This window comes from Sorex araneus, chromosome 1 (genome assembly GCF_027595985.1).
Source record: "Sorex araneus isolate mSorAra2 chromosome 1, mSorAra2.pri, whole genome shotgun sequence".
Lineage (NCBI taxonomy): Eukaryota > Metazoa > Chordata > Mammalia > Eulipotyphla > Soricidae > Sorex > Sorex araneus.
This window is the reverse complement of record NC_073302.1, coordinates 200,963,417-200,987,984: the sequence shown is the minus strand read 5'-3', so window position 1 is coordinate 200,987,984 and position 24,568 is coordinate 200,963,417. Positions and strand designations below refer to the sequence as shown.

Below are 24,568 nucleotides of genomic sequence, written 5' to 3'. Positions count from 1 at the left end.
AATGTGCAACATCTTAGCTATGATTATATTGTCACACTTAACGATCTCTCTCTCAAGTACTTGACTACCAGTCACTCTACTGTTGTTCTTCCTAGTCAACCAGAGGTGCATTAATAAAAGAAAACCAATTATAAAATTTATTTAAATAACGCTGAATGACTTCAGCAATAATAGATTATAAATGCGAGAAAAGAATCTTTGGAGGGTGTGAGGTAATGTTGAAGACTTTTATCCAATTGTTCAATATTTGAGAATTAAATGTCAGTATAGCTGCATTTTTAGAAGCATCAAAATTTAATTGCATACTTTTAATAGGTTTTGTGAAATCACACTTAAAAATAAATCTAACATTAGTTTTCACTACATCTGTATAATTCAAATCTGATGAATAAAAAAGTATTTAAATATTTTATTATCACAACAGTAACTGACTTAAACTACATTTGCTAAAGTTGCAATAAATTTTTGCATAAAATTATTAGCACATCTCTATTATCAGTGAATACTATAAATGCTCTATAGTCAGTATACATTTCTGAATATATCACAACATTTTCAGAAATCAAGACAGTTTTATCTCATTTTATTACTTGGTAATACTCCAGTGTTCAATCCTGTTTTCACGTTTTTCCTATTTTGATTGAGTGACTAAATTATTTACATTTTTAATTTTATATTTTAATTGGTCAATAAACTTTACAGTCTGTTTTAACTGGCCAAAGCTACTTGAGTTTGAAGTGATCATAAATTCTGGGATTTCTGATTAAAAATCTATTTATATAGACTTAAAAATTGTTAAAATGCCAATCATTTTACAACAATCTTGTGATGATTTATTTGAGTAGTAATTATTCCTGAATATTTTCTGGCATTGCAAGACCCAAAATGTATAACTTTCTTTTCCCCAGTGTTGGTGGAACAGAATAGAAACTCAGGACTCTTTTGGGTCATGGAAGGATGTATTTGATGAGGTATTGCAGAGTGATTGCAAAATATAAGGAAAGTGGCTGATTTGAGATTTCTCTTTCCAGAATTTATAATTAGTGAGCATATTAAGTTGATGAATTTGTCAGGAAAGAAATTATGGAGCACAGAAGAGCAAGAGATGTCCTTGGAGACATCAACATTTAGAAACAGAAGAAGTAAGTTGTGAATGCTAAGTCAAAACTGTCAGGGAATAATAAATATATATCACAAAAATTTATAAAGCCATGTTGATTATTTACAGTCAAAGCTTATAAAGAACTCCATGAGAATCTTTAGATGCCTTAAACAAGTTAGTAGTATGAACAATATTTAAAAATTTTTACTGTGGGATCAGAGATAGTGCAGTGGGTAAGGTGTTTGCCTTGCACGTGGATGACCTGGGTTTAATCCTTAGCACACCATATGGTCCACTGAGCCTGCTAGGAATGAAAACTGAATGTATGAATCAGTAATAAGTCTTGAGCACAACTGGGCATGCCCCCAAACAAACAAAGAAACAAAAACTTGGACTGAGAAGATTTATAGAGGAAAAAATAAAAACTATACAAAACATTTCAAATAGGAAAGAGAAAGCATAGTTACTTAATGGGTTAAATATGACCAAAGCAACTATTACACATTTGTTGTTATTTTGTAATTTGGGGAAAAAATAAAATGGTTGATGATAGAAAGGATTAAAACATCTACATAAGGGGCAAAGAGTAGTATAAAGGTTAAGTTGCTTGCCCTTCATGCAGCAGACTCCAATTTCATTCCTGGCACTAAATATGATCTCTTGAACACCACCAGGAGTAATCCTTAAGCACAGAGAGAAGTAAACTTTGAGACCAAAAGATGTGACCCAAACACATGCCCCTTCTGAAATCTAGGTAATGTTTTAAAAGAAAGAGGAAGAGTGCAATTGTTAGGATGAGTACTAAAAAGTTACAGTAGAGAGTTACCAGAAAAATTAAGAATGTGGGTACAGCATTTTTTAATTTGCAGCACAGTATTATACTAGCCTTTTCACTATTTTTAATCAGAACTTTGTGAATTAATTCTTATTATCTCATATGACTTTGATTCTTAAAGAAGGTTTGATTCTTAAAGAAATTGTCATATGACTAGAAAATGTCAGATACTTCTTTCCCACTATTTGATTCTTAGTTCAAGAATCCAGCAGCCGGACTTAACATTGGAGGGGACAACTGACTCTCTTTCCAAAAATGGAGACAGGAAACTTAGCTGATATGAAATTTTTCAACAGAGTTCCAGGCCAGCTATTCTTTAGCTCTAGAAAAGAGGAAAGTGAGAGATTATATGTAGAGAAGGTGGAATTGATATTTGAGTTTGATACGAGAAAAGAAAGTGTTGGATTAAATACTGCTTCCTCAGCAGGAATTTATTTATTTATTTATTTATTATTTTATTTATTTTTTTTACTGAACTACCATGTGGAAATTTACAGAGCTTTCAGGATTAAGTCTCAGTTACACAATGCTCAAACACCCATCCCTCCACCTGTGCGCATATTCCACCACCAAGAACCACAGTAAACCTCCCCCCTGCCCTCCACTCCCCCCAGCCCCCCACCCCACCTGTGTAGCTGATAAATTTCACTTTACTTTCTCTTTACTTTGATTACATTCAAACAAAAAACTCACTATTATTGTTTGGAATCCCCCCACTCAAGAGTCGACCCCTCAGCAGGAATTTAAATGAACATTGAAACTGTCTATGGAATAAACTTTAAATGTCACAAGAATGGCATTTTGTAATTCTAATAAAACAGATGAGAAAAGACATGATATTTAAAACAAACTTTAAGTAAACATTTTACAGCACTCTTCTTATTTGTAACTCATGAGTGAGCAAAGGAACATTTTAGATGGTACCTTTCTATGGCTATGTATTTAATCTTCTTCTAAAGTATAATATTATGTGCACTTATATCACTACAAATATATTTATTTTTTATGAAGGAGTACTGCTATTTATTTAGCTATTGATTAAGCTGATTAAATTGGGCATGAATTCCACATTACTTTTTTTTAATTGAATATCTGTGAGATAGACCATTACAAAGTTGTTCATAATTGGGTTTTAATCATACAATGATCCAGCACCCATCCCTCCACAAGTGTACATTTCCCACCAGCAATCAGCCCTGTTTCCCTACCACCATCCTTCAATACCCCACCCCCTACCCCAGTCTTCTCCCTCTATGGGTAGCACTTTCCTTCTCTCTCTCTCTCTCTCTCTCTCTCTCTCTCTCTCTCTCTCTCTCTCTTTCTCTCTCTCTCTCTATCTCTCTCTCTCTCTCTCCTTTTCCTTTTATGCATTATGGTTTGCAATACAGATGCTAAGTGGTCATGGTGTTTGTTCAGGACATTCTACATTTTTATTGGACTGGTAAGGCTGGAGTAGCTTTTTAACTGGGTGGCAGCTTTGGGCTGTGAATGTGACTGCCGAAGCTTCTGGAAGTACAGGGATGTGAGGGGAAGTAGCCTATTCTGACCCACAGAAAGCCTAGAGATTTCAGTCACAAAATTCACACACCAGAATTTTCAGCAGATTATGTCTCTGTCAGACCGATGCTGAGACAGTGGAGTCAGGCCAGGGGTGAGTGGCAATTTAGGATTGTGGAAGCAAGTGGCTGCCAGGGACCTGCCCCCTTCTGATTTAGCCTTGTCTGTTCTTAGCCTGTCTGTCAGCTCTGTGCAGGTCCAGGATTAATTGTGGCTTTTTTTTTATCACTTTCGAGATTTATTTATGGGTCTCTGGAGCATGGCTCATAGTAGAGCTTACATGGGGTGCTGGAGTTGTTTCGTGGAGGTGACAGCCAGTGTTTCCAGTACTGGAAAGTGGGGGGAGGTAGCCCATCTGAACTCCGAGAAAGCCTGGAGATTTCAGTCACGAAACCTGCATATCCGAAGTTTCAGCAGATTATATCTTGGTGAGGTCCGTCCTGAGATAGTGGAGTCGGGCCAGGGGTATGGTGGCAATTTTGGGTTGTGGAAGCAAGCAGCCAACGGGGACTCTGCTTTGGCAGGCACTAGACTGGCCCCCCATCCCCACCCCCCAATTTACCTCTGTCTTTTCAGCCATGCATAGATCTGATATTAATTGTTGCTTTTGATCTTTTTCAAGATTTCTCTGAAATAAGACCAATAAATGAGTTTGTATAGCTGAGCTGGAGGTGGTTCGTGAGCATGTCTCCCACATACCTAACTTTTGACTAGTTAATTTCTTGGTAAACTTGGTACCAAGTTGTTGGGGTCTGACCAAAAGCACAGCAGCAATTTTGGGGTATCAGGATGCCTGAACATATGATCAGGCTGCTGATGCACTCGCCCCACAGGTACAGTTGACCTGCTGGAGGCACTATACCCCCCTACAACTTTATTTTTTAAAACGGAAAATCCTGTAAAAGTAGAGGACCGCATTCTTTCAAAGTAAGTTTATGGATATTTGTAGTCAGTGTCTAAGAGGCCATCAATATGAATTTATGTGTCATTAAACATTTCACCACACACACACATGCACACACACATGTGCACAAGCACATAATAGATGATTTGTAGAAAGACATCATAGTTTTCTGTGGTTGGCATTTAAGTTTTATATGTATTCGTTAGAAAAAGTGTTTATCTGAAGCAAAACTTATACATTCCTATAAAAATGTTTCACGTCCCTGGCAAGAAATAAAATGCCTCTAGCTGATTAAAAACTAGGTAAAAAAAAGGACTAGGGATGTGAAACAGCAGTAAAGTACTTTCCTTGCATATGAGAGACTTTGCATAAACAAACTAAATAGGAAAAGCAAATTCTGTCTATGATAAAAGTTATAGTTGAGTGAATAGCCATTAAAATAGTCCTTTTCTTATGGACATGAGAAACTACTTTTAAACTGTCAGTGCACACTGTTCTGACACTCATTACTAAATTGATATAAAAGCCACTTGAAGAGAGAGACATGTTTTGTTTTTCTTTGTCTATGTCCCAGAGGCCAGAATGGTGCTTGACAAAAAGTCAGTGGCTAAGAGATTTGTTGGACAGAGGCCATCTAGGTCTTGAGGGAAAAAGCTTTGAAAGAGAGGTCCTTGCCTTTACTCAAACTTATCATGTGGGCTTCTGTTTGAAAAGCACTTGACCACTTTCAAGTTGGAGAGCAAATTTCATTTCAACTAAAATGCTCTACCCACAATCAGCTGAGATAGCTGGATAACAGATGAAAAAACTGAATAACTGAAAGATATTTTTTCTGAGATACCATATTTTCTACCCCTCACCCATTCAAATTATTTTAAGTGTTTCTGACTTTCAAACAGAGCAGAAGATGTTGTCACTCACTGCAGCTGGGAACCAGGTGGTCTACCAATATTCAAAGGGGACTGTTCTGGCATCAGTTCAGGGCAACAGCACACAGCTGTTATGAGCTGCTCGGTGGTTAGAAGCTGCAGATGTTAGACTATCTACCAGGTAGTCAGCTCACCAGATGTGGAAGGATACCAATATAAATGCAAACGACTTGACCCAAATATCATTTGAGAAATCAAAGAACGTTTCTCAGAAATCTCATGTACAAATAAATTTCACAGTTGCCATTTATTCATAGGCTTAAATATTCGAAGGAAGAAACTACAAATTCCAATAATTCTGTTTCTCTCTTAGCATTCATTCCCCTGACAGGCACTAAAAATATTTACAAAACCTCCACAACTTATCATATTTCTAATATTTTTGGTTTGTGACTATGAACAAATGTGATTTCTTCTTATTTTGTATTTTGTTCATGTGCTATCTGCTTGCAACAGTATAGTTAAAAAAATCAGTGCCTTTTCATAAATGTAAAAAAGTTCTAGACACTACTTTTCTTAAGAAGATAAACTATAAATTTCATGGGGGGTTGAATATTTGAAAGATTTTATGGTCTTGATTTCTTACTCTTTTCATACATGCCATTACAACAAAAAATAGAAGACTTACAACAATAACACAGGTAATGCATGTTGCTCTGTTAATCTAAATAAAAATTGAGCATTTCTGCAGTGATCCTAATAAAATGTGCAATCGTGAGAAATAGCAGTGCAATACCCATGATGGGTCTAAAGGTTACAAAGCAGCATGGTGAATAGTAAAAGTGATAGTAAATTGTACATTGAAATGTACAAAGTACAATGTACAATTGTACATTGAAAACATTGACATATATACATATTATAGCTGTCTTCATTACATATTTTAATGACTGGGAATAATTGTTTGTATTTGGAAGAAGTAGGCAATGAGATTAAAAGATTACATTTGTGATAACAAACTCTTCACTATACCTCTGATAAACATTGCTTCATGCACATAGCATCTTAGTTCCATTTAAAAATTTTCTCTACTTAACACCTAGTAAAAGCAAATTTTTCTGTGCTTCTGTTCTATTTTCTTTCTTTTCTTCATCCCTCCTACCATATACCACCAGTAGCACTTTGCCAAGTCATTCAATACCAAATAAAAATAGCAAAATGACTTTGAGACTTGTTAAAGAACTCTAGATTAGTGTGTGTTCTTTTGAAGGTGAGTAGCTATAAAAGGGTTCTTTTTGAAGATTCTCAGAGATAGTACAGAGATTCTAGCACTTGCCTTGCCCGTGGACAACTCTGGTTCAATTCCTGGCACTGAGCACCTCCACCAGTGAGCCATGAGTACAGAGTCAGGAGTAAACCCTGAGCATCACCAGATGTGCCCCCTGAAAGAGTCCTTTTTGGATTTTGAAATTTTCAGGTTCACTTCTAAACAAAATTAAAAAATTACTTTAAAGAAAGTAAAAGTAATAGAATTATGGAAGATGACAGTATATATATGAAATTGTAAAGATTTGTTTCAGAATCATCTACATTAAATTACCATAAAACTATAACCCCCCCCATATTTCTCTAATATATGATTGTTTCTGAAAATCCCTTGAAGAACAAACATACTCTTAAGGTTTTCCTTATTTGGGAGTGAGTGTGGAATTGGGGTTGTTCCTGGTTCTGTGCTCCACTATCACTATTGGTGGTGGTCAGGGGCTCATGTGTTGTGCAAGGGAGCAAAGCCCAGTCTATCATGTGCAAGGCAAGCACCCTAACCATGGAATATCTCTCTTTCCCATTTTTCTTATTTTATAATGCTTTCTACCTTTCTAAATTCGGAGGAATCTGAAGAGGGGTCGGGGGGGGGGAACTTGTTTGCTTCATGATTAGTTATATAGTGTAAATCATTTTGTGCTTTCTTGTATACCAATAATGTACTGCTAATTTTTGCCATGTACTTCTAACAAATAGCTTAGGTAAAGATAGTGTATCAAGGTTAGTAAGTGTTGATCATAACTTTGAAGATGTTGTCATTCCCATTTAAAAAAACCTCTAAAAGTGGTTTACTCATTCAAATAATTTTATGTGAATCCTAGTATTCTGAAAGAAAACTTTGATGTCATAAACCTTGCTTCTTCTTCTTTTACATATATGAATATTCTGAGTCTAAGCAACTTGTTCCAAATTTTGCAATCAATTCTTGCAAGAGCAAAATTCAGCTTTCTATTGTTAAGCCTGATGTTTGCTTTTGTTTTCTACAAATAATAATTCTGTTTTTAAAAACTCTCAGAAGTACTTGCTATATTTCTTACTCACACTAATGGTTGTAATCAGCTAACTCAGGTGAGCACAATAAGGCTATATCAGCTCAGTGGATGAGAATCTTCATAGTGAGATGCTCTGATGTCAGGATATTACTCTCTCCATCAAGATTTCTTCCAGATTACATAAATCTTGAAAGCACTTTAATGTGAATATTAATCCTAGAGGGCTAGAGAGATGCTATAGCAATAGCTCACTTCACTTGCTTTGTGCCAGACTGACCTGGGTAACATTCCCAGTGTCCCATATGATCCCTGAGTGCAGAGCCAGAATTAAGTTCTGAGCACAGGAAGGTGATGCAGAAAAGAAAAAAAAAATCCAAGAGTTAAACCAATCATTAAATAAGACATTCTTCCAGTCAAAATGACCATAAGGAACAACTGATAGTTTAATGTATGAACAGACAACGCTCACTGACTCCCTCATCCCAGCCTTTTACGGTATGGACTTGCATGCCTCTTGAGTTTGTGGCAATTTGTCAAGGATTATAGAGCCTTCAGGATTTCAGTGACAACTTGTTTACATCTTGTTTTAATTGTAAGAAGAAAGGGGATTTGTCATCAGTCTACTTGAGTATGTATAAGTTAAGTGGAAAGTTGAAGTGCTGACAGGGATAATTTGAAGTAAACAATAACTATAAAAGGAAATATTTTGAAAGCTGACTGAAAAGTATCTTGTTTTATTATCCCTTTACCAGAGCTAAGGAAACAATTTTTATTCTTAATTCTGTTTCATTTCATTCTTAATTCTATGAAATGTATGGCAGATACATTTTTTTTGTTTTTATATAATTTCCCAGATTCTTTAAGGAAGTATAAGTAGATCAATTTATAAGTAAGTGTTGACCACCATTATAAATCAATAAATATCTTTCAACTCTATAAACACTAACTTAATGGTATATTTAATTGTTTTTCACTATGTACAAATATAACTCCATTTCATAAAATGAAAAAACAATGTTTGGGGGAGATTTCTTTTGAGACTAGTTTACAAGAGATAAGATAAAAAATTTAATTTGTGAGAAGTCTAAAAATAGCATGTAGATATATTTAAATTAGTGCAAAGTTATTTAGACATCTATGTATCTGTAAATAACATGTTTTATTCAGTCTTTACTATTTTCTCAGACACTATACAATAATTTTATGAATTAACTGCAGTTTTTCAATTGTACAAATTTATGTATACAAATAAGCATATATACACACTATTTATACACAAGCATACATATATAAACATTAGCAAAATGCCACATTTTTGAACTGAGAAGTAAATAATATTAAGTCATGTGGAGTGATAGTACAGTGGGTAGGGCATTTGCGTGCATGCTGCCGACCTAGGTTCGATTCCTCCTCCCCTCTCAGAGAGCCCAGCAAGCTAGCGAGAGTATCTTGCCTGTATGGCAGAGCCTGGCAAGCTACCCATGGCATATTCAATAAGCCAAAAACAGTAATAAGTCTCACAATGTAGACGCTACTGGTGCCCTCTCGAGCAAATCGATGAGCAACAAGATGACAGTGACAGTTACAGGGACAGAGTAAATACTATTTGTCAGTGATAAACAAAAATACTAAATCAGAACAGATGTTAATACTAAATAAAGCTGGGGTTTTTTTCAAGAAAATGTGAGTTGGACCAAATGGATAGGTTATTATTGCTAAGAAAAAAACAACATTAGCACTTCATTGTAATGCCTTCAGAGTGTATCAATGGCTAAATATTCCTCTCTAATTCCTATGTCATTGCTCTAGTCCAAGTCATTATTGTCTATATTTTAGACTATTGTATGAACCCCTTAATAAATATCTCCTACTTAAATTTAATATTATTTCACCTTAAAACTAAGTGACTTTGTGTTTGCTGATTGATTTGTTTTCATCCTCAGAACAGTAATCTAAGATTCATCTAGTCTCATACCTATAACCTAAAGTATAGAAAAAAGTAGTAACAGTTATCACGTTAGACAGTGGCAGAGCTAGTGGAAAGAGCCCATTCTCAGTCTTCGCCACTATGCTACGTGGTCTCCATGGAAGAGTCTTCTTGTTGTTTTTATTATTAAGGCCACATTAAATGATAACTGTGTCAGAGATGTTCATGTGTGGATTTCAGTTGGAGATATGAAGATTAGTGTCAAAACAAGCAGCCACATGAATTTGGCATACTAGCTGTAAATTAGAAATAGTAGTAGCATGAACTGAGATTTTCAAAGTTTAAGCATATGAAGTTTATGAATCTTAATTAAAATTCACTGTCAAAATACATGCAAAGGATAATGTGTATTACTTGCCTTATAGTTGAAGGATAGAAAATCAAATAGATAATCAAATGAGCAATAGTGTTTTACTTGTGATTAATAACATTTGCCATCATCAAAGGATTCATTAAAAATCTGGGAACAAAGAGAAGTAATTTACTAGCTCCTATCCTCTGTGAATCAAAGGACTTTTTTTTTACATATTCAAATTGATATGCTGGATATATACACATAATTAATCTGTTGGAAGTCTATAAAATAATAGATACAACCATTGGTGGTACATCAAGGGGTTTATGTGAAAGAAACGTCATGTTTTATTCTTTTTATATTGGGTTAGTTTTTTCAGGCTACAATTTTCAGAAAATGAGATGTAGTCTTCTCATTGGAAATGTGTTGGCTATTCTTTGATTCACTCAGTGTGCCTAAACCCCGAGACATTAATATTATAATTACCTAAAAGACAAAATTCATCAAGATTTAAATAAAATGTTGTTTAAAGCAAGAATAAATGTAGAAGGGGCCAGAGAGATTGTTCACGGATTTGGATTAAGACATGCCTGACCTGTGGCATGTATGACCCTTGTATGATCTCCAATTGATTGATCCTGGTAAACAAACCCTCTCTCTCCACACATTCACACTCATAACAAAAAGGTATAATTAAACTAAAAAAGAATAAACCTCCTCTCTGCAGATAGTTCTCACCCCAATCAACAGCAAAAAAGCTAAACAGTAGACAATTACCATTTTGATATTTCACATGTAAAATACCAAGTATGATATTTGATGCACACAATCTCATGAGGGTCTTAGAAGGTAGTTATTATTATTCTCTCTTTCCAGTGGGAAAAGGAAGAACCTGAAGGCATAAATAATTTTTCTCTTTGCTTTTAGAGCCATTCCTAGCAGTGTTCAGGAAACCATGTGGTGCTGTTGATTCCACCCAGAGGTTTCAAGTGCAAGCATATGTTCATCCCTCTTACCATCTCACTGATCCTTCTTAAAAAATATTATAAGTATATATAGATAATAAGTGAAAGAGTCATAAAAATAATTTTCTTGTTTAAGCTCAAATTCCTAATTTCTATTTCATAATTGTTCTTCCCTCTTACCTTATCTTTCATAATATTTATTAAAAGTACACTAAGGGAATTCTGAGTCATCACTGCCAGAGGTTTAATGCAAGGGCCCAGGATGTATTTCTTCGGATGCTGTGGAGTCTGCGATACTCAGGCCACTGAGAACATGTTAAAAGATATAAGTACCACACCCAGAAGAATTCTGGGACTCCAGGGTTGACTCTGATGATGTTTAAGTGCATGTCTATCTCTACTATTCCTTAACTCCTCAATCAACATATTTTGTTTTCTACTGTGTATCAGGCACTAGATTTGGATCTGGAGATAAAATAATAACCTGACATTTCCTTTGTTCCTTTAGTTCATACATTTTTGTTGTAGAAAAAAAAATGTACAAAGGCCAGTAAGTTGCTTAGTGTAATAAATAATAAAGAAATAAACATGATCCTAGTAGGGAAAATAGGGTGAGGATTTAAATATGGCCATAGAGAATATATCTCTGATGTGGTGCTTTAGCTAGGAGCAAAACCATGGGAAAGAGGCTGTCAGGTTAAGGACAAATAGAATTTTATTACCTGCATTGGGAAAGCTCAGGTTCAATCTTTGGTTATTTGAAAGTGTTCAGAATACATTATTCTAGCATCAATATTGTTGTTTATTGAGTGGAGATAGAATCATATAGGATGAGGTATATATTCTACCCAAGAATTTTGTTTTTATTCACAGTACAAAGAAATACATTTAAGGATTTAAGTATTTAAGGAGGCAAGTAAGATGAAGTGACTGATTTTTTTTCCCCATACCACTCTTTTTTAGCACAAAACAAATTATAGAAATTTGTTTCACAGTAAAACAATGAAAGTGGCAAGAGAGTTTACTACAATTAACAAATAGCAGATGTTGGAGATAGATACACTGGAAATTATTACACAGAAAGTAATGTCAAGATTTATTAGTGGATTGAATATAAGTATAAAAGAAAAGTAAAAACAAATCAATGGTGACTTCTGAAGTTTGGGGTGTTTTTGTGGTGGTTGGTCTGAAATGAACACCTGCATGAAGAATGTTGAAAAATATCTAAGATAATTTTTTAAAGAGTAATTGGAAAACAAAAGCAAAGATCTGACTGAGACATTATTCGATTTTGTATGTGGTGATTGAGCAATCTTTAATTCATGTAAAAGGAAGTATCAAACAGATATCTGGAAACCTAAGACTGGTCCCAGAGGATCTGAACTGAGATACAGTTGAAGTGACCCATATACAGAGAGTATGTAAACATGTGCATACACAGAATCCTAACTACACATGAAATAAGATACCAAAAAATAAAAGTAATATGGTTTCTAAGAGTTCATGCTTTTAAAGAATATCCAGTGATATAAATGCTTACAATACAGAATGACTATGTCTTCATAAAATAATGTTTAAAGTATAAAAGTGATAAGATTCTTAATCTTCCACAAGCTTCCTAAAAAAATGGTTTTGTAGACAGATGCATAAACGTTAAACAGATTCAAAGGAGTCCTAACTAATTTTTTGGTTCTGGTTTTGGTTTTGAGCTAGCGGTGCTCAGGGGTTACTCCTGGCTTTTCACTCATGAACCGCTCCTGGTAAGCTGGGAGGACCAGATGGGATGTGACAGTGGAGGGTAGGGTGGGACTTTGAACCCTTGTCAGCTGTGTGCAAGTCAAGCGTCTTCCATGCTGTACTATTGCTCTGGCCCCCAGCTCATTGTTTAATAGGCAAAGCTTATGTTTACAACATCACTTCCACAGATGTATGGCCTGGCAGTGCAGACAGATGGTACAATGTGAAGAGGAGGGCAGGCTAAGGGTTAAAAACTCCTTCTGCTAAACCCTTGAATTTGCCTTTGTAACTGCTTGGCTGCTTTGAAAGATGTTTTCACGACCTACTGCTGGGCAGAAAACGCACACAAACTGCTCTAGGAACTGTAAGCAAACATTTGCACGGAAACAGTTAAAAGTTAACAAATGTTGAGATTAGCAAATTAAGTGACCTATGTGTGATTCCCTTTGATCCAATATGTGTGATTCCCTTTGATCCAATAGGTGTGATCACCCTTTTTTTTTTTTTCCAAATCGGTACAAAAACTGTTTGCTTTTTGAGTTCGGGGCCCTCAGCCCTGCTGGCTATAGGGTCCCGACATGTTGGCTTGAATAAACCCCGTGTGTTTGCAGAAAGAGTTGTCTCGGTCTCGTTCCTCCGAGTCTCCCCCAGGTAGAGGTCTGCTCAACCCTAACAAATGCACAGCCCAAAGGAGCTCTGGGATAATGATAGCCACCTTAGAGGTCCTCAAATCCCCTTACTAGTGCTGGGGATCAAACTCCAGATTTTAATCACACAAGGGATGGCTCCAGCCCTTTGAGCTTTTTTTTGTGGCCCCTATAATTAAGAGTTTTAAAAATACATTTTGTTGTGGTGGTAGTGGTTCAGGTAGTTTAGGTTTATTGGGTTACTCCCATCACAGTGCTCCCATTCCTCTGTTTATTTGTAGTATCTTTCTTAGTGTTCTGTTGACTTGTAAATATTGTTTTTCTTTTCCCCTTGAGTCCTTTGCATAGTTTATTCAGAGCCATGTTCTTTTGTAAGGACATAGGAAGACTTAGCAAATGCTGTGCTTTTGTAACCTGGGAGTCATTTGACTCTACATGATATTTTCCTCCTGGGCATCTGTTCTCTGGACCTAAGCTTCAGCTGCTCTTACTTCCTAGTACTCCCAAAAGCAGGGTCCCAACAAGGGGCGGACGGACCTAGGGCAAGTGGTGAGTTGTGTGCTACCCTGGCACCGAGATGGGCCTGGCCAAAGTGCCTAATGCTTAACTATAAGTTAAGAGTTTGGTCATGGACAAATGCTGTCATGATCCAAACAGTGATACCTAGATTTGGACTCTGCTAGGGTTAGGAATGATTAATCTGGCCTGAGTGTTGTAGTCTGAGTCTGTGGCAAGATGTTGCCAAGAGAGCTGCCTTGCAAGCCTCAATATATCTCTTGCTATGTCCATACAAAAATAACTAGTATTCAGATGTGAATAAGTTAAAAGGAAAGGAGAAAAACCTTAAGAGGTATTTAAACCTGCTGGCAGTCAGGAAGGCCTTTGGAATGCCCTACCCTCAGGAAGGGCTTTCTTATGTTGATTTTGCTACCTGGCTGGGTGTAGCCTAGAGGGCAAGGTGGGGAGAGAGAAGGAGGGGGAGAGACAGAGTGAAAGATAATCCAGAGAGGCTGCAGTAGATCCAGAGAGAGGACTAATCTGGGAGTGCGGGAGATGAGAAAGATGGAAGATTGAACAAAGGGTAACTAATCAACAAGCAGCTTGGTCCTCGTTCTTCCTCCGTCTGTCCTTGGCCAATAGCTTTCCCGATTCAGCCCATACACAGCAGTTCAAGAGCACTGAACACGGGCGGTGAGACAGAGCCGCCTGGAGAGCCCGAGAGTGCACATGCCCCTCGGCGTGCTTTAGTTTTTTACAGTTTGGTTTTTGTTTTCTTGCTTTTGGGGTCACACTCAGCAATGTTCAGGGGTCTACTCCTGGCTCTGCACTCAGGAATTACTTCTGGCGGTGCTCGGGGGACCATATGGGATACTGAGAATCGAACCCCGGTCGGCCGTGTGCAAGACAAATGCCACACCTGCTGTACTATTTTTTAAATATATTAAAAAAATATATTTGTGGTAGGTAAATAACCTGAGAGGTTGAGCATATGCCTCATACATGGGAGGCCTTGAATTTGATCTGTTGGATTGCATAAACCCTGGTACACTGTTGTGTATGGTATTAGTATCCCTGATATTCAAGCACCACTGGTGTGGGACTAGTGACCCTCAACACTCTATCAGTCATCCCAGCATTGAACCTATAGATCTACACATAATGGTTACGTATAACTGGACCTCATGTATAACTGATGCCAGAAGAGGCATCCTGGGTCATCATAAGGTCTAAATTGCAGGAAATATGGACATCAAGAAAGAATTGGTGATTTAAAATTCCAGATCAACATAGTATGATAAATTGTTTTTTTTCTTTTTCCTTTTTCTTTGCTTTTTTTGGGTCACACCCAGCGATGCACAGGGGTTACTCCTGGCTCTGCACTCAGGAATTACTCCTGGCAGTGCTGGGGAACAATATGGGATGCTGGGAATTGAATCCGGGTCAGCAGCTTGCAACGCAAATGCCCTACCCGCTGTGCTATCGCTCCAGTCCCCAAGATTGGTTTTTCCACAAAGAAACTTTAGTTATTTGTCATAAGATCAACATGCACAAATTCATTCATTCATAACATTTTGGATACCAAATACCTATTAACTAAGAAAAATTTAAATCATTCTATCTTACTTCCATTATTCTAATGCTGCAATATAAAATATTTCAAACTCTTCCAAGTTAATATCATTGGCCAAACATTAGTTTTCTAGTATCAAATCTCAAAGACCATCAGATGTTTGCTTGAACCATATGAGATCCAATAGTTTTGCCTCACATGCTTCTCATAAAATGGTACTGCAGTGCATATAACAAAGCTTTTATCTCAAATGCTCTGTTTTGCAGATTTGGCAATGTGGAGGCTCCCTGGAGATTGTGACCTGCTCGCATGTTGGTCATGTTTTCCGGAAGGCAACTCCATACACCTTCCCAGGGGGTACTGGTCATGTCATCAATAAGAACAATAGGAGACTGGCAGAAGTTTGGATGGATGAGTTCAAAGATTTCTTCTACATCATATCTCCAGGTAATCAATTCTGACTTTCCTTTCTGCAGAAGAAAATAAAAATGTAAACATCTTGACTATACATTTTAATATTTCTTCTATTCTATTAATTGAAACAGAATGATGTTTACCATAAAGTTACAGAAAACATTGCTTAATAAGGTTGTACTGTGAAGTCAACTTTGGCCTAAAATGTGACAGACTATACTGACTTCAGTGCCTAAGTGTGCCTGCTTTTTTTTCCTTGGCACAAATGCTATGCTAGAAAAATGAAGTAAACGGTATACGGAGATCCAGATTTAATTAATATGCCTCATCTTTAATCTAAGAAATAGTTTAATGTTTAAACAGAGATGCCTCATTTTCAAAACTAAATGAAAAAGAATAATTTTCCAGCATTATTCTTTATAGGAAAATGATGGCAATGCAGGTTTAAATGTGTGAGTAGAAAAAGATTATTTTACACACATTTCCAAGTGTCTTCTATGGTATTCCTAGGAAACGCATTTTATGCTCAGATGTATTTCTCTGTTCAGTAGTGATCCAGTCCAGATGTTCATAGAGTTGAGTTCAGCAAGATCATGTAAAATTCACAGAAAGGCAGTGACATTTATATAACCTTTTCATTTTCCTTTGTTGCTGCTTCTTGAATTCAGATAATTATTATAGAAATATAGAGCTTCACATAGGAAAAAAGGAGCAGTTGATTAACGAAATGTGTGATGTGTGATGATATATAACATAATTCAGGAATATAAGTAATTGAAAATAATTGCAACCAAAATTATTCTGTTTCCTCCTGATAGATACTACTTGCAAAACACAATGTGCTATTCTTTGAATAATTTTTTGTTGAGTAACAAAGGCAGAGAAACAGTAGAATGTTTCTCAGATTTCAATGAATGACAAGCTTTGGACTTCAGAAAAAAATAAAATTTATGCTATCTGGAACTAATGATTATATATACTAGAAATTTATATATACTGGTATATGTAAGTATATATACTTGTATTTTCTAGGAAGTTAGTTTTTGTATTACATTAAATGTTACTTGGAAAGTTTTTATTCTTTTAAAACAGGCTAATTTTAATCCCAAAAGGTACTTTGGAAACAAAAAAGGACATAGGGATATGCTAAAAATATCTCAGGACTTTCATAGGGACCTTTATGCTTGCTTGTTTGTGTCTCACAGCTAGCATTGCTGAGCATGGGGCCACCTGCTAGATGGGCCAAGTAGGAAATGTCAGAAGTGCAAAACACAGAATTGCTTATCAGTGTTAGGGAAGTAAGCTAGAAACTAGAGTTTTATGCCTAAAAAATAAAATCAGCCTGAAGAGATAAAGCGAATCATATTAAGGAAGTAGGGGTCTGTCACTTGTATGGTTTGGAGTCCTTTTTTAGAATGGATAACTTGGTTAGTCAATATGGGTGCTGTCTATTATGTTTAAAGTCAAATTCTGTATTTATCATCACTTATTGGATTCCTATTGCATGTTTCCTTGGATAATGGATAAATGTATAAAGAGAGAAATTGCTGTGCGCTGGGGAGATTGAGGAGATAGAGATGTTTGCCTGCACCTTCACACTTGAAAAGATAATTATTAAAAGTTCTAAACTGTTGTTTGTGTCTGTAAACTGTTTTACTTTTAATAATCTAAGATGATTGTTATCATTATTTCTACAAGTTCCTTGCTTATATGTTCATTTGTTTAAGATATCTTATGGGCCAATCCCCTATTTCACGCCAATGCATTTGTTACCAAAGCTAATTTCCCCCTCCTATAGTATATCCTTAAACAGGCTAAGGATAGTGAATTTTTTTTTTTTAGTACTGAACTTTTTTTAATTGAATTCTGACAACTTTGCTCTCTTCCAATATGTTTTATAAGTACTTATTGTTTTCTCTATTATTTTACTTCAGAGATACTTCATCCCTGCTTTGAGTAACTGGATACTCTGTATCAAATGGTACTGCCTGTAATTTTGATAGCGTGCGCAATTCATTTTAATGACATATTACATTGGTTTAATTGTATTGTGTTTTCTGCCTAGATTACTTCATGAATTTGTATTTATAATGCTTACAAACTTTTCTGTAGCTTTGGAGTTCTTGAAAAACTTATATATATTGAAAAACTAGAAATAACTAAATAAGTGAATGATCTAAAGGGTTTATGTTTGTTTCAACTTTTCTACCCAATTCTCCATGGATGTCTGAACTACTCCAGAAAAATTCTTCTCAAGAGTTGCAGAACTTTGAAAGTCTTTGTTCCACCTCTAAATAAACCCTGGTTAAGAACCCACTGATACTGACATTTATGATAAGATGTAAATGGTCCTTTTTATATAGCTGAAATATCCTCTTCTGAGGTCCTATGATAAAATAAGAATGTTGGTCTACCTCTGTGTTCATATGTTCATATATTCCAGGACTAAAAGTAAGGTATAACATGCAAAGTTTAGTAAGGCAATAATATTCTTTAATATATAACACAGAGCCTCCAAATTTAAAGTAAAATTACTTTAACACATATTGATTTTTAATAATAAATTTATTTATTTTTAATTAATGAATCACCATGAGGGTACAGTTACGGATTTATACACATTTGTGCTTATGCTTCCCTCATACAAAGTTCGGGAACCCATCCCTTCACCAGTGCTCATACTCCACCACCAGTAAACCCAGCATCCCTCCCATCTTCCCCAATCCCATCTCCCCCAACCCCACGCTGTCACTGTGGCAGGGCATTCCCTTCTGTTCTCTACCTCTAATTAGCTGTTGTGGTTTACAATAAAGGTGTTGAGTGGCCACTGTGCTCAGTCTCTAGCCCTCATTCAGCCCGCAACTCCCTTCTCCCGCATGGCCTTCGACTACATTATAGTTGGTGATCCCTTCTCTGAGTTTCCCTTTCCCCAGAATGTGAGGCCAGCCTCCAAGCCATGGAGTCAACCTCCTGGTACTTGTTTCTACAATTCTTGGGTGTTAGTCTCCCACTCTGTTATTCTATATGCCATAGATGAGTGCAATCTTTCTATGTCTGTCTCTCTCTTTCTGACTCATTTCACTTAGCATGAAACTTTTCATGCTGATCCACTTAAATAAAAAATTCATGACCTCCTTTTTTTAAGAGCTGCATAGTATTCCATTGTATAGATGTACCAAAGTTTCCTCAACCAGTCATCCATTCTAGGGCATTCGGGTTTTTTCCAGATTCTGGCTATTATAAACAGTGCTGCGATGAACATACATGTGCAGATGCCATTTCGATTATACTTTTTTGCCTCTCTGGGATATATTCCCAGCAGTGGTATTGCTGGGTCAAATGGGAGCTCAATTTCTAATTTTTTGAGAACCGTCCATATTGTTTTCCAGAAGGGCTGAACCAGTCGGCATTCCCACCAGAAGCGTAGAAGGGTCCCTTTCTCCTGACATCCCCTCCAACAGCGGTTGCTTTTGTTCTTTTGGATGTGTGCTAGTCTCTGTGGTGTGAGGTGGTATCTCGTGGTTGTTTTGATCTGCATCTCTCTGATAATTAGTGATGTAGAGCACTTTTTCATGTGCCTTTTGGCCATTGGTATTTCTTCCTTGGTAAAGTTTCTGTTCATTTCTTCGCTCCATTTTTTGATGGGGTTGGATGTTTTCTTCTTGTAGAGTTCAACCAGTGCTTTATATACGATTGATATCAACCCCTTATCTGCTGGGTAATGTGCAAATATCCTTTCCCATTCTGTGGATAATCTTTGTATTCTGGTCACTGTATCTTTTGCAGTGCGGAAGCTTTTTAGTTTAATGTAGTCCCATTTGTTGATCTCTGTTTTTACTAGATTGCTTAGTTCCGTGTCGCCTTTGAAGATACCTTTATCTTCATATCGTGGAGGGTTTTGCCGACCTTGTCTTCAATGTACCTTATGGTTTGTGGTCTAATGTTGAGGTCTTTAATCCATTTTGATCTGACTTTTGTGCATGGTGTCAGGTCAAGGTCTAAGCCCATTTTTTTGCATGTGGTTGTCAGTTGTGCCAGCACCATTTGTTAAAGAGGCTTTCCTTGCTCGACTTCACATCTCTTGCTCCCTTATCAAAGATTAGATGATCATACATTTGGGGTTGTGTGTAAGGATATTCCACCCTGTTCCATTGGTCTGCAGTTCTGCCTTTGTTCCAGTACCATGTTGTTTTAATTGTTACTGCTTTGTAGTAAAGTTTGAGGTTGGGGAGGGTGATGCCTCCCATCATCTTTTTCCCAAGAATTGTTTTAGCTATCCTTGGACGTTTGTTGTTCCATATGAATTTTAAGATTGCTTGATCCATTTCTTTGAAGAATGTCATGTGTATACTTATAGGGATCGCGTTGAATCTGTATAATGCTTTGGGGAGTATTGCCATTTTGACAACATTGATTCTCCCTAGCCACGAGCAGGGTATATGTTTCCATTTCCTCATGTCCTCTTTGATTTCATGGAGTAGCGTTTTGTAGTTTTCTTTGTAGAGCTCTTTTACTTCCTTGGTTAAGCTGATTCCGAAGTACTTGATTTTCTGGGGCACTATTGTGAATGGGATTGCTTTTTTCATGTCCCTTTCCTCTGCCTCATTGTTTGCATATATGAAGGCCATGGATTTTTGGGTATTGATTTTGTAGCCTGCAACTTTACTGTATAAGTCTATTGTTTCTAAGAGTTTCTTAGTAGAGGTTTTCGGCTTCTAGATATAGTATCATATCGTCTGCAAATAGTGAGAGTTTGATTTCTTCCTTTCCTATCTGGATGCCCTTAATCTCTTTTTCTTGTCTAATAGCTATCACAAGTACTTCCAGTACTATATTGAAGAGGAGTGGTGAGAGTGGGCATCCTTGTCTTGCACCTGATCTCAGAGGAAAGGCCCTTAGTTTTTCCCCGTTGAGGATAATGCTTGCTGTAGGCTTGTGATAGATGGCTTCGACTATCTTGAGGAAAGTTCCTCCAAACCCCATTTTGGCAAGGGTTTTCATCATGAAAGGATGTTGGATCTTGTCAAATGCTTTCTCTGCATCTATTGATATGATCATATGGTTTTTATCTTTGCTTTTATTTATATGGTGGATTATGTTGATTGATTTGCGAATGTTAAACCATCCTTGCATCCCCGGGATGAATCCCACTTGGTCGTGATGTATGATCTTTTTGATGAGTTATTGGATCCTATTTGCTAGTATTTTGTTGAGGATCTTCGCATCGGTGTTCATCAGGGATATTGGTCTGTAATTTTCTTTCTTAGTGGTGTCTTTGTTTGCTTTTGGTATTAGGGAGATGTGTGCTTCATAGAAACTGTTTGGGAGAGTTCCTGTTTTTTCAATTTCCTGGAAAAGTTTGAGGAAAACAGGCAATAGGTCTTCTTTAAGTGTTTGGAAGAATTCGCCAGTGAAACCATCTGGCCATGGGCTTTTGTTTTTGGGGATGTTTTGATCACAGTTTCAATTTCCTTAACATTGATGGGTCTATTCAGGTATTCCAAGTCTTCTTTGTTCAGTCTTGGGAGATTGTAGGAATTGAGGAATTCATCCATTTCTTTTAGGTTCTCCTGTTTTGTGGCATATACACTTTCGAAGTAGTCTCTGATGATCTTTTGAATCTCACTGGTTTCTGTTATGATGTCCCCCTTTTCATTTCTGATTCGATTTATTAGGGTTCTTTCTGTTTCTTTCTTTGTGAATCTTGCTAGCGGTTTATCAATCTTATTTATTTTCTCGAAGAACCAGCTCTTTGTTTCATTGATCTTTCGGATTGTCTTTTTGGTTTCCATGTCATTAATTTCTGCTCTAATTTTTATTATTTCTTTCCTTCGATCTGGTTTGGGTTCCTTTTTCTGGTCCTTTTCTAAGGTCTTGAGTCGTGAAGTCAAGCTGTCTGTGTGGGTCCTTTCTTCCTTCCTGAGGAATGCTTGGAGAGCTATAAATTTTCCCCTTAACACGGCTTTAGCTGCGTCCCATAGGTTTTGGCAGCTCGTGTCTTCATTCTCATTTGTTTCTAAGTATTTTTTGATTTCTTCCTTGATTTCCTTCCTGACCCACTCATTGTTCAACATTGAATTGTTTAATTTCCAAGTGTTTGATTTGATTCTCCATGTCAGTGAGTGGTTAGCTTCTATCTTCAGCGCATCGTGGTCTGAAAAGATGGTTGATACAATTTGCATTTTTCCGATTCTATTGAGGTATGTTCTGGGGCCCAGTACATGGTCAATTTTAGAAAATGTTCCGTGTGCACTGGAAAAGAATGTGTATTCTTTCTTTTTGGGGTGTAAGGCCCTGTATAGGTCTATTAGGCCTCTCTCTTCTATTTCTTCTTTCAGAGTCAGTGTTTCCTTGTTGAATTTTGTTCTTGTCGATCTATCTAGAGGCGATAAGGCCATATTGAAGTCTCCGACTACAATTGTGCTGTTAGTGATGTCCTCTTTGAAGTCTGCTAGGAGTTGTTTTAAATATTTAGCTGGTCGCCCATTAGGTGCATATATGTTTAAGAGTGTGATTTCTTCGTGTTGTACATATCCCTTGATAAACAGAAAATGACCTTCGCTGTCCCTTTTAATCTTTTTCAACCTGAAATCTATGTTGTCGGATATTAGGATGGCCACTCCAGCTTTTTTAAGGGGGTTGTTTGCTTGCAGGATTGTTTTCCATCCTTTGACTTTGAGTCTATGTTTACTCTGTTTGTTCAGGTGTGTTTCTTGCAGGCAGCAGAATGTTGGGTTTAATTTCTGGATCCATTTTGCCACTCTGTGTCTCTTGATGGGTGCATTTAGGCCGTTGACATTGAGAGAGATTATTGTGATAGGATTTTGTGTCATATTTCTATGGTATTTGTTGTTTTTATGTGGCTCCACCTTGTCTTACAGTAGCCCCTTTAAACCTTCTTTCAAGTTTGGTTTTGAGTCTATGAAGTTCCTGAGCTGTTGTTTATCCGAGAAGTAGTGTATGGTTCCTTCGAGTTTGAGTGAGGGTTTTGCCAGATAAAGTATTCTTGGTGAGGCATTCATTTCGTTGAGTCTTTTCACTATGTCCCACCATTGTCTTCGGGCTCAGAGGGTTTCCTCTGACAGGTCTGCTGTAAATCTGAGGGGTGCCCTTTTGTATGTGATTTCCTTCTTTGACCTTGCTGCTTGCAGAATTGTGTCTCTATCCATACCATCCATCATTCTGACTATGATATGCCTTGGAGTCTTTTTATTCGGGTCTCTTTTTGCTGGTACTCTTCGGACTCCTTGTATCTTGATGCCTGCCTTTTCCAGCTCTGGGAATTTCTTAGCAATGATGTCTTTGACTGTGTTTTTTTTCATTGGGGTTACTTCACTGCGGTTCTGGTACTCCAATGATTCTTATGTTGTTTCTCTTGAAGTCATCCCCCAGGGCTCTGATTCGCTCTATAGCCATTTTGAGGTCTTTGGCCATGATTTGTTATTGTCTATAAGCTTTCTGCAGCTCATCTTCCAGGTCGCTGATTCTGTCTTCAGCCGTAGTCATTCTACTGTTGAGGGCATCTAGTGAGATTTTTAATTCGTCTACCGATTGCTTTATTTGTGTGACTTCCGTTCGTAGGTTTGAGATTTCTGTTCTCATTTCTTCCTGTATTTTCTTGGTGGACCGTTCCAGTCCTTCAATCATCTCCTCCCTTAGTTTATTGGATGTCTGTTCCATGGTTGCTTGGAGTAGGTCGACTCTCCTACAGATCTCCTCTCTGAATTGTTTATCTGAGAGGTCGTAGATGTGAGTAGCCCCCATTGATGTTTCTGGAATTTTTTCTTCTCCCTCTCTTGGTGGAGGGGATTTTTGCTGCTTCCTATATTGTTACGGAAGTATAGAGTTGGAACTTTGTAGTTATTTATTCCTTTTTCTTCTTGTGGAAAGAAGGGGCTCTGATTGTGCTAAACTTCCCTTATTAACTGACAGCTTTTATAGTGTCAGACTAAGTTAATGGCTATTTTGCGTGTTTGAGATCGCAAAAGTGAATTTTCAAAGAAATACACAGTACCGATTGAGCTGAGGTAACAAAGAATAACTGCAGCCGTGGTAGAGGCCGCCGCTCTGAGAGGAGGCCACGCCTACTTTTAGACCACGCCCACTAAGATACGGGTCACGCCCCCAGTGTCTTCCTGTTAAAGAGCCAGGCTGGAAGACCTCAGGCAGCTGGAAGCGGGGCACGGGAGGGCGTGGCCGAGGGTCTGTGATGGTACGTGCGAGGGCGGGCCGGAGTTAGGGGGCCAGGTCAGGAGACGGGGCGCGCAGGACACGGGGTGGGGCGGCTGCAGGGTCTCGGGGAGTCCAGGCGGCGGGATGCAGGGCACCTAACACATTGATTTTAAATTTATGTTTCCAGTCCCATAAATGCAAAGTTAAAATGTCCTATATCCATTGCCACATATGCTAATACTTTTATTTCTTTCATAGTATTTGCTATCTCTTCATTGATTTGACCTTTGCACATTAGCCATTGGCGATATTGATGAGTTGGTAATATATAATATGTCTCTTAAATAAGTTTTGAGTGAAGAGTTCAAATACTTTGAAGGTAGTATTGAAGAATAGACTTTAACTTTTGTTGAGTTTACTTTTAGGCAGTTTTTTAAAGAATGCAAATACTACAACATCATAGATATTTAAAACCCTTTTTGCTCTTTAAGCCTGAGGCAGTTTTTCCTAGTAATTGGATTGTTTCAGCTTGAGCCAATCTGATTGTCCTAGAAAATCCTTTGAAATGAGGTGATGTAAGAGGAAACCACTATTCACAGAACACCCAATTATAAATAGCAATATTTTCCCCTCTTTTAGTTACAGGAAAAATCTTGAAAACTTTAAGACAGAGTGTAGTCATAACACTGCCTATATAT

The 24,568-nt window shown here is 37.2% G+C and overlaps 1 protein-coding gene across 9 annotated transcripts in view; it reads left to right on the top strand.

Moving 5' to 3' along the window:
- GALNT13 (polypeptide N-acetylgalactosaminyltransferase 13) overlaps positions 1–24,568 on the top strand; it is a 725,693-nt gene that overhangs the window by 455,394 nt on the left and 245,731 nt on the right. For all 9 annotated transcript variants that reach the window (XM_055135847.1, XM_055135838.1, XM_055135818.1 and 6 more), the window contains one exon: positions 15,551–15,731. In XM_055135847.1, the coding sequence (XP_054991822.1) occupies positions 15,551–15,731 (181 nt within the window). The remainder of the gene's footprint in view (positions 1–15,550; positions 15,732–24,568) is intronic.